This window comes from Pseudochaenichthys georgianus, chromosome 24 (genome assembly GCF_902827115.2).
Source record: "Pseudochaenichthys georgianus chromosome 24, fPseGeo1.2, whole genome shotgun sequence".
NCBI lineage: Eukaryota > Metazoa > Chordata > Actinopteri > Perciformes > Channichthyidae > Pseudochaenichthys > Pseudochaenichthys georgianus.
In genome coordinates, this window is record NC_047526.1 from 16613883 (window position 1) to 16623024 (window position 9142).

The 9142-nt window shown below is 41.5% G+C and overlaps 1 protein-coding gene across 1 annotated transcript; it reads right to left on the reverse strand.

Annotated features, from left to right (window-relative positions):
* Positions 1-387: 387 nt before the first annotated feature.
* Positions 388-8232, reverse strand: sgpp1a (sphingosine-1-phosphate phosphatase 1a). The gene is made up of 3 exons (XM_034076043.1): positions 7195-8232; positions 2936-3025; positions 388-2200 (listed from the first exon to the last, which is right to left on the reverse strand). Exons 1-3 carry the CDS (start codon positions 7843-7845, stop codon positions 1649-1651), a joined length of 1293 nt encoding a protein of 430 aa, XP_033931934.1. The 5' UTR covers positions 7846-8232; the 3' UTR covers positions 388-1648.
* Positions 8233-9142: the final 910 nt, after the last annotated feature.

A 9142-nucleotide genomic window follows, 5' to 3' on the forward strand; every position in this document is an offset into this window, starting at 1 on the left:
GATTGCAGTGTGAAAGTCAGGTTATGTGCTGCCTTCTTGGAAATGTTGGATTTAAGTGATAAAAACAGACATAACTCAAAGTACAATTGAAGGACAGCATAGAGAAGATCACTGATTGGGCTTGGGTTACATGCCAGATAAAATACCAACAGCCCTTATCTATGGCGCTCAAAGGTTAAGCAAGGAACCAATTTTCTATTTGGTTGCAGTATTTCTTACATAAATGCAATCTGTTGTTTTCCAGCCTACAGAAAATCTCATGTCAGACTTGACACATTTGCAGCACTCAAAATTAAATCCCAGATGTGCTGGTTTAATGGCCCTTTTCTGATATTTCCTTGCAAGAACGATTTAAATCGAGCAATTCAGAAAGAAAAATACATTCAATATGTTTTCTTAATGTTTTATTCTCCTTGTCTCAATATTTTCACCAAATGAAAGCCTTGAATACTAGAAAAAGGTGTGGGAATGGATGGTTATAATAGACATTTACATATTCTACTAAGGATATACTGTAAGAATAAATGCTTGGGCATTAATGTCATGACATGAATAATAAAGAAAATCAATATGTGAACAATAAACAATTAAGAACAAATACACAATTAAAACATTCAGAATTAGGGTCAGTGTTTGTTGCCTGAATATTATTTCTTAGAAATCAAGTATATAGATTTAGAATGTATTTCTATAGAGCAAGAATACAGCCCAAGTAAGTAAAGGTGGCAAAATAATTTATACAAAAAAAATGTAATTGTTTTGTATGATTATCAAATTATTATTTTTAGCACACAACTTACTCTTGAGCCCAAAACATTTACAAAGAGTGGACAATGACCATGGCGATGACATAATGCTGAAAAGGCGTTATAATAAAAAGAGAGAACCGTCACCGGTGAGCTAAAATGAGTATTTGAATGAATTCAGGTTGAATTCTGGACAGCAACAAAAGAGAAGTGAGGTGACTGATTCATGGTTTGGTTTATTCTTAGAGCATTGAACTCTCCGATAACATGTTAATATATAGATTTTGATCAATGATGTAAATGTACAACAGATTTCTCATCAATATGATTACAAGCACCAAAACATCACATTTGATAGATTTTCATAATAGCACAGTTCCAGTATACCCTTAAATGAGTCGAACACAGGTGGATCTAAAAGGACGAGGCAGGTGATGCTCTTTATTGTTTCGTTTCTGTCAACAAATCCCCCCAAAAGAGACCAAGACCGATAATGCTTTAGTCTTCTTTTGATACTTTCCAACTTCTGTCAGTCTGTTGCTCTGGGATCCCAGCCCATTGGTTGGTTTTTAAAAGAGGAAATAATGCCTAAAACTGCTTTTCCATTAATATGAACAGGATTAAATACTGTATTAGCCGTGTTCATTTTCAGTCACCCACTGATAATCATTTGGTTCACTGGCAGCAGGAGCCGAACTACAATGCCCATGCTCATTATAATGATGTGCAACAGTTTGGCTGATGGATATTGACAAAACTAAAAATATAGAATATCACCACTATCCTTTAAATAAATTTCTGCTGTACAGAAAAAGAGCTTTTAAAGCAAGCAGCAGGTTTCCCAGTGCTCTTCACCATGTAGGTGAACATGTCAGCAGCACACGACAGTTTGCACACAACACTCAGGCAAGGCTGAAGATCTTAAAGAAGAGAGGCACCACACTGACACAACTAAAACCAACAACACTGTAGACGATGTAACGGTACGGCAGCTCTACTTTCATGTGCTGCCGCGCTTGTCTCACGTCGTCTGTTGGCAGGCCGAAGAGTCGACATAAGGACGGGATAGTCACTGCTTTCATGACCATTCTCGTGACGAGGATGACGGCAACTCCGATGACGAAGCGCAGCAGGGAGAGGAATACCAAGCTGAAGCTGATGGGTGGTAAAGTTAGAGGAAGGGAGGACAGCTGGGGGTCCAGCAGCAGACCCAGCTGGTAGTTCACGTGGGTGCCGATGGCAGCCCCTACCCCGGTGCCCAGAGCCTGAGCTGTGTCGCCCCGAGAAGTGCTCCAGGAGTCCAGAGAGAAAGCCACAAGTCCCAGGCTCACATGTGACACGATAATCACAAGTGGAGCAAAGTGGTCCGTCATGTAGAAGCTGTCAATCGTCTCCAAAAGTGGGTGGAAAAAGGCTAGAATAAGAAGGCTGTACAGGAACCCGGTGATTACCTCCTGCAACACAGGCACATCTATCAGTGGAAACCAGGCGTATACAACATGAAAGAGAATCAATCACATTTGATTTATACAGCCAAATATCACAAATTACACATCTGTCTCCGGGAGCTACACAGACTGTAAACATTCCCCAAAAGAAACTCCACAATTAAAGGGGGGGGGGAAATGGAAGAAACCTCAGGGAGGGCAATAAAGGAGGGATCCCTCTTCCAGCACGACCAGCTGTGCAAAGTCGATATGTTTTACCGATAGCTGTAAAAATACTTGCTTGAAATAACCAAAGTCTTATAAAGCACATGTATGATTCATTAGCTATGTTTTATTGGCAGACTTAAAGTGAGAAGTCAAATCAAAATATGTTCAGACTGTCATTTAGGAACACAATCAGTTTGTATATCATCGAATATCAAAATGAAAGAAAGGCTGCTGACTGACAACCAGGTGTTACTAGAGAACACAAACACATCTAATAACCTCAGTTGCCTGGCTTCCGAGTCTTATCTACTGGCTTTGATTCGTTTACTGTAGGGCTACAATTATTTTATTATAGATTCATCTATGGATCATTTTCTAGATTAATGGGGATTTATAGTTTGGTCTACATTATGTGTCTGAGCTGGTTTGTGGAGGCAACGTGGCCTGCTGGGGCAGTATTACGCAATATTATACCTTTCATTTAGATTTTATTAAGGGATTAGTTATTTGAAATCATGTATTTGATGTAGTTACCAGAATAGAATGCATCCCCATGTAGACTCTGCTGACACAGACCAGGACGCTCCAGCTGAGAGCCACACTGAACCCGAAGAGGAAGGAGTACTAGGAGAGATAAAGACATGGCATCAAACAAATAGCATTGATATCAGAAAGATGGCTGAAAATGGGTCTGCAAAAACCATCCAGAAAATAGATCTTCAGTGTGTCCATGAAACCAGTTTGACTGCTTTTCCCCTCAGCATCTTGTTGAATATGACCAAATATACAGAAGTAGAAGCTCCTGAACATTGCAGGGCATTAACTGCAACGTTTTCAATTACTTAAAGTATCCTAGAGGTGTGAAAACTCAAGACCCGGGGGCCAAATCCGGCCCGCGACTTCATTTTATGTGGCCCACAAGAGCTCTGAAAGAATATGATACGTTTATTATATGGTTACATACCGCTTTACAGAAGCATGTTGCCAATAAACTACATGTCCCACAATGCATCTCATTTTGTGACATGCAAGACTTGCAAATATTTGCCCCAGACTTCTGCTTTCAGAGTAGTTAATTATGAAGTTATTACCCTATCCAATAATAATCCAATGCAGAGGCAATATAATGCATTATTTTATATATTTATATTCTTAAAAGGTGGGGTAGGTAAGTTTGAGAAACCGGCTTCGAGATACACTTTTTGTTATATTCCATGGAATGTTCTTAACATCCCGATAGCAATGAATATCTTAAGTGCTTTGACAAAAAATCCATACAAAAATATCATCTGTGGAAGCCGTAGTACTGTAAAAAGCACGACCAATCATTTGAGCCTGCCCGGCTAAAATAACTGGATGGCCTACCTGCCTGTCAGCCTTCCATCGGGGCACAAACTTATCTCGTGCCCTCATTGGTCATGTGCGCGTTCGTGTGTTGGAGGAGGGGCTCTGTAAGGAAGTGGCAGATTTTTTACAGCTGTGTATTTTCAAATTCTAGCGCACTCGAGCTGGTTTCTCCAAGATTACCTACCCCACCTTTAAAGTTGCAACCGGCCCTTTGAGTGCAACCATGATGCCGATGTGGCACACGTTGAAATTGAGTTTGACACCCCTGTCCTTGACTGTTCAATATCAGTGGAAAAACGAGTTGTAAAACAACTCATATATAATCTGTTAAGAAAACATTGAGCTGATATCTTTGAAGGAATTCAGTCAAAGTTCACTGTGTGATAGAAGAATGTACGGCCATGCTAGCTGCTCTGTGAGGCTGTACTGTCGCAGAGCAGAGCTTTGGGCTAAATGCTGACATCAGCATACTAACATGCTCACAATGACAATGCTGACATGCTGACGTTCAGTAGGAGTCACGTTGACATCTGATAATAAGCGCTAATCACCAAGTGAAGCTGAGGCAGATGGGATTTCATTGGTTTTAAAAGTATTTGGTTAAAAACCTAAGTATTAAGTAAATTGAGATGGGCATTGAGTACCAAATATATCAATGACATTTGATAATAAGCAAAGGTCTTTAACCACTATTAAGATGACACCTGCATCTTCCTCGAGCCGAGGCAGCTGTTTATGGTATACATCTTATCTTTGGTAACCTTTTGCCTCACAAAGATCCTCGACCTTGACAACAGTGAACTTGATGACACAACAAAAGGGTCAAAGCAGTTCAGAAAACTGGCTGAACTTGAATCAAGAGTCCTTAATACAGCGCACTACTTGGCAGGGCTCTACACTCACATGTATTTAAAAGATGGTAACGTTTTTGAGATATAACTTGCAGATTGCAGGGTTGCTGAGTTAAGGGATAAGACAAGATGTTGAAATACAGGAAGGACGCACATGGGGCAACAAACAAAGAGCAGGATTGCATGGTGGTGTTTCATAAATGCTGCACTCTTCAAACAGCATAGAGGCTTTAGGCGATGGTTGGAAAGCATTCTGACCAATTCAAATCCCTAAGTGAATCCATTCGGTTTTGAGAACACTTAAGTTATTAATGACGACAACTCAAAAGTTTGGAGGTTAGGTTATTGCTTCATAAATGATCTTAGAGTGCACACAAACCCAAATGCAGACAAGTTTCCTTTTGGCTTGCCATAAAGTGAATCATGGGATTAACATGATCAGTGACAGCCATAGTAAGTGAAGTGTTTGATGTCTTCGAGCTCTCTGGTCTGGCTCATATCACAGTACTACACTATGTTTTTCTCTGTAACTCCTCAGGAGTAAAGTGCCCCTCCCAACCGCTTCCTCTGATTGTGACCAGAAAAGACTCACAGGAACATTTGTGTTCAGTTTTCCACGACTGTATAACTTTGTTCATTTGCATTGTGGTTTATTAGCCGCTTTCACACCAAGTACTTTGCCGTACTTAGTGCCGGCACTTAGTACCCCCATGGAACTTAGTACAGATTGCGTTCACACCGGAATAAATTCCCTGAGGGAAGATTACGCAAATGAGCCGCTGACGTCACTTCGTCTTCTTCAGCTTTGGGTTTACTGGCAGGCCGCAAACAACTCCACGGCGTATACTGCCACCCGAAGTCCCCGGCCGGAAGTCCCCGGAGTTGGGGACTGGCTTCAGTAGAAGCTGCTGGGACTCCCAGCAGCTTCTACTGAAGCCTTCCGAGTAAATCGCCAGAACGCCGACACCTCCTTATCTCCACCGCTCCCATGTTTTCTTTTGTGTTGCCATAAGTTATTCTCTCTCCGTTGGTGCGCGGGGCTAATGCTAATGCTAATAATGCTAATGCCAGCAAATACAATGGAGGCTTCACAAAGCTTTTCAGAGTTTTACGGGGCGTGGTTTGCAATTCGCCCAGCCAATAGAAATTGGTACTTTTTTCTCCCCAGGAAAGTACCACCTCTCAAGCAGGCACTAAAAATGGGGGTAAAAGTTCCCAGCACTAAGTACTCTTTTTGGTGTAAACGCAAAATAAGGGGTACTAACGGAACTAAACGGGAAAAGTACGGGGAAAAGTACGGGGAAAAGTACTCCGGGATGAACGCGCCTATTGATACTTAGGAGCGGTGGTGGCGAAGTCCATAGGGACTTGGCTTGGCAACTGGAAGGTCTCCAGTTCAAGTCCCGGAAAGACCAAGTGCTACCGAGGTGTCCCTGAGCAAGGCACCGTTCCCTACACTGCTCCCCGGGCGCCATACATAATGGCAGCCCACTGCTCCTAACACTGGGATGGGTCAAATGCAGAGAAACCGTTTCGTTACATGGTACCTGTACTACGTAATGACAATACGTTGAATCGATCTATCTATCTATAATGGTAACTTGGGCTGCAACTCACAATTCGTTTTATTATTAATGAATCTTCTAGTTATAGTCTTGATGTATAGTTTTGTCAGTTCCAAACCTCAGAACCCTCAGTTTAATGATGTAGAACTGTGAAAAACAGGAACTCTCTTTATTAAAAGAGGCTGACAACTGTGTTTTCTGACATTTGTGTCACGTGGAGCTTGTGATATTTTACAAGGTCAAGTGCTTTGTGGGTTTCATGACCGCTGGTGTTTTTAAGTTGGACTTTATTAATTCAGACCACCTTCCCAGTGGGTTATCAAAGCCAGATATTTGTTGATTTAGATTTATAAGGTTATGGCCTAGTTCTGCCATGTGTATTGCCCTCAGAGATGGATTAACACTGTGGGGGCTATCAAATCCTCCCCTTCCCCCCACTCTTTGTGCATAATGTGTATTTCCTGCCTCAGATCAGCTGGAATACTGCAGTGTGTTGGTTGGTGTGTAATTAAAACACACATATGTGTGAGCATCATATTAACCTAAAAACCAGAAAGGTGGAAACACTAATCCACTAAATAATTTCACCTCTAAAAAGGAAAACGAATATTGATCATTTTGCAATTTATAAAAATATGTATTCCCCCCCCATCAAATTCGTTGCACATTCCGCACTAAACTGTAATATTTTTACATAATGACTTTTAAAGTACTATGCCTGTATCTTTGTTTCCTCTTAAATGTATTCACAGGCATAGTTTATTGTATGCACCAAACACCATGGGGATTTCTTGTAAGTGAGAACAGTAAACTACTTGGCAATACACTTTATTTTGATTCTGAAAGTCAACTTGGAGCTTTATGCGGCAGCCAACCCCTCATGATGTTAGTAAATCAGCCTTTTTTTTTAAACTTCTGCACACTTGTACCTACACTGCACATCTTCTGTCTGCAGCAACAGCACATACATATTATGTTCATATAGATCTGAAGCTTATAGTGATGTTCTATGTTTAAAAAGGGTGCTCACCTGCCACCGTCCATAGGTGAGCATGAAGAGACAGAAGGGTATGGCTGTCCCCGTCATAGCGTGCGTGGACGGCATACTGTACTCGGAGTTGTAGAAGACCTCCACCTTGACCACAGGAGGGGACGCGGGCCGGGACCAGCGGACCATGTCTTTGGTGGACTGTCCCACGAACAGGTTCCAGGCCCAGACCACGATGAGTCTCCGGCTGACCAGGGCGTCGATGTTCCAGAAGAGGAAGGGGAAGAAGACGATGAAGAACATCTCGTTGCCCAGCTCCGTCCCGAACGTGAACAGGTAGAACAGAAACTTGTTGTGGATGAGGAACTCCTGACCCACGTCTCCGGTCAGGGAGTTTTTCCGCAGGGGTTTCGCTCTGGTTGTGTCCGGGTCGACGGACGGAGCATCAGGCCCGGCTGTAATGTCACCCTGCACCCCCTTCGCATCCCCGTCTGCTCCGTGTATAACACTACTGTCCGGTCCCCTCTTCCTCAGCACGGGGCTTTCAGGCTCCGACTCCCCGCGGTCCAGCTCGCTCGGTTTAACCGGAAATGTCCCTTTAACGCCGCACACTTTTTGAAACCTCGCTACATGGCGGGGGTCTTGGAGATAATTACACATCTGTACAAACGTCTTTAAAAGGTCGGTCGCCATGACTACAATAACTGTTGCTTTTTTAACGGTTTGTTTTTAAAATTGCTTCGTCGTAAAAATGGAGTTCATGTTCGTAGACCGAGATTAAAGGGAAGAGGAGCTCGGCGGCCGTGGCATTCCTCTTAACGAAATAAAACAACAGTGTGGAACCTAACAGCACGGAGCAGCTACGCGGCACTACTGCCTGTTATCCGCATTAAAAAAACAGACCTTGTACAGCGGAGGAGGCGGCAGCATCCAAAGTCCGTTACAGTTAACCATTACTTTTCCGTAAATCCCATTACATCCAACTAACTGCGTAAATCAGGCCGTTATTCCTGTTCACTACTCTTCTTCTTCTTCTTTTTATTTTTCTTCTTCTTCTTCTTCTAGTACTTCAACTATGTGTGTCTTCTTCGTTTGACTTTATTTTAGTTGGTCTCAATCAAAAATATTGGAGTTACCACCCCTGCTGGAGTTGCGATAAATTACACATAAATACAAAAAGATTGCCTCAAAACTAAAGTACTTGTTGTGGTGGATGACCAGTGGTATCCAGTGGGGGGGAGAGGTACTCAGATCAAATTCAAAGGAGTTGTATAGGCATGACCATGAAAAACATAACATTGCCAAAGCATGTAGTACAAGGTGTTAACAAAATAAAAGAACACCAAATAACATACATTGTAACGAACGATAGGCTACATGTGGCAAACAGCAAAAAACATTAACACTGTTCCTGAGGTTGTGGCAGGTAAACAAATATTCTGCTGCTCTAGTGAGCTCTCCTAACAGGATTGTGGTCAAATTCAGGATGTTTGTTATTACATTTATGGAAATATTTTGTTCGGATTGGTTTGAATTGTGTTCATTCTGTCAGAAAGTCCAACTCTGTTTCTACTTTGTCTGATCTTGTAAAAGTAGAAGAACCAGAGTGAAGGAATACTCTGTTACAAGTAAAAGTCCAGCAATCAAAATGTTACTCAAGTAAAAGTACTAAAGTATAAGCATCAAATAAAAGTAAAATGACTCATTATTCAAATGTGTCCATTTTAGAATAATATATGTAATATGTTTGTATTATAATTATTGATGCATTATAGTGTTTATCGAAGCTGGTAATGGAGCAGCTAGTTTTAATAACTTTGTATACTGCAGGGTAGCTTTTGAATTGTACTGCAGGTGTAACTAAAGTCTTATTTAAGTGTTGATTATATTTCACATCATTAATCCAAATCTGCAAAGTAACTAGGTAGGCCTACTAAATAAATGTAATGGACTAAAAGTACACGATTTAGCTCTGAATTTAAATGTGTAG

Bases quoted from the DNA above. Each gene is read 5' to 3' on its own strand.
- sgpp1a (XM_034076043.1), bottom strand. From the start codon at position 7,845: ATGGCGACCGACCTTTTAAAGACGTTTGTACAGATGTGTAATTATCTC. The intron at 3,026-7,194 runs GTGAGCACCCTT...TATCTCTCCTAG, and splicing joins TCACCTATGGACGGTGGCAG to TACTCCTTCCTCTTCGGGTT. The intron at 2,201-2,935 runs GTAACTACATCA...CCTGTGTTGCAG, and splicing joins TGGGGATGCATTCTATTCTG to GAGGTAATCACCGGGTTCCT.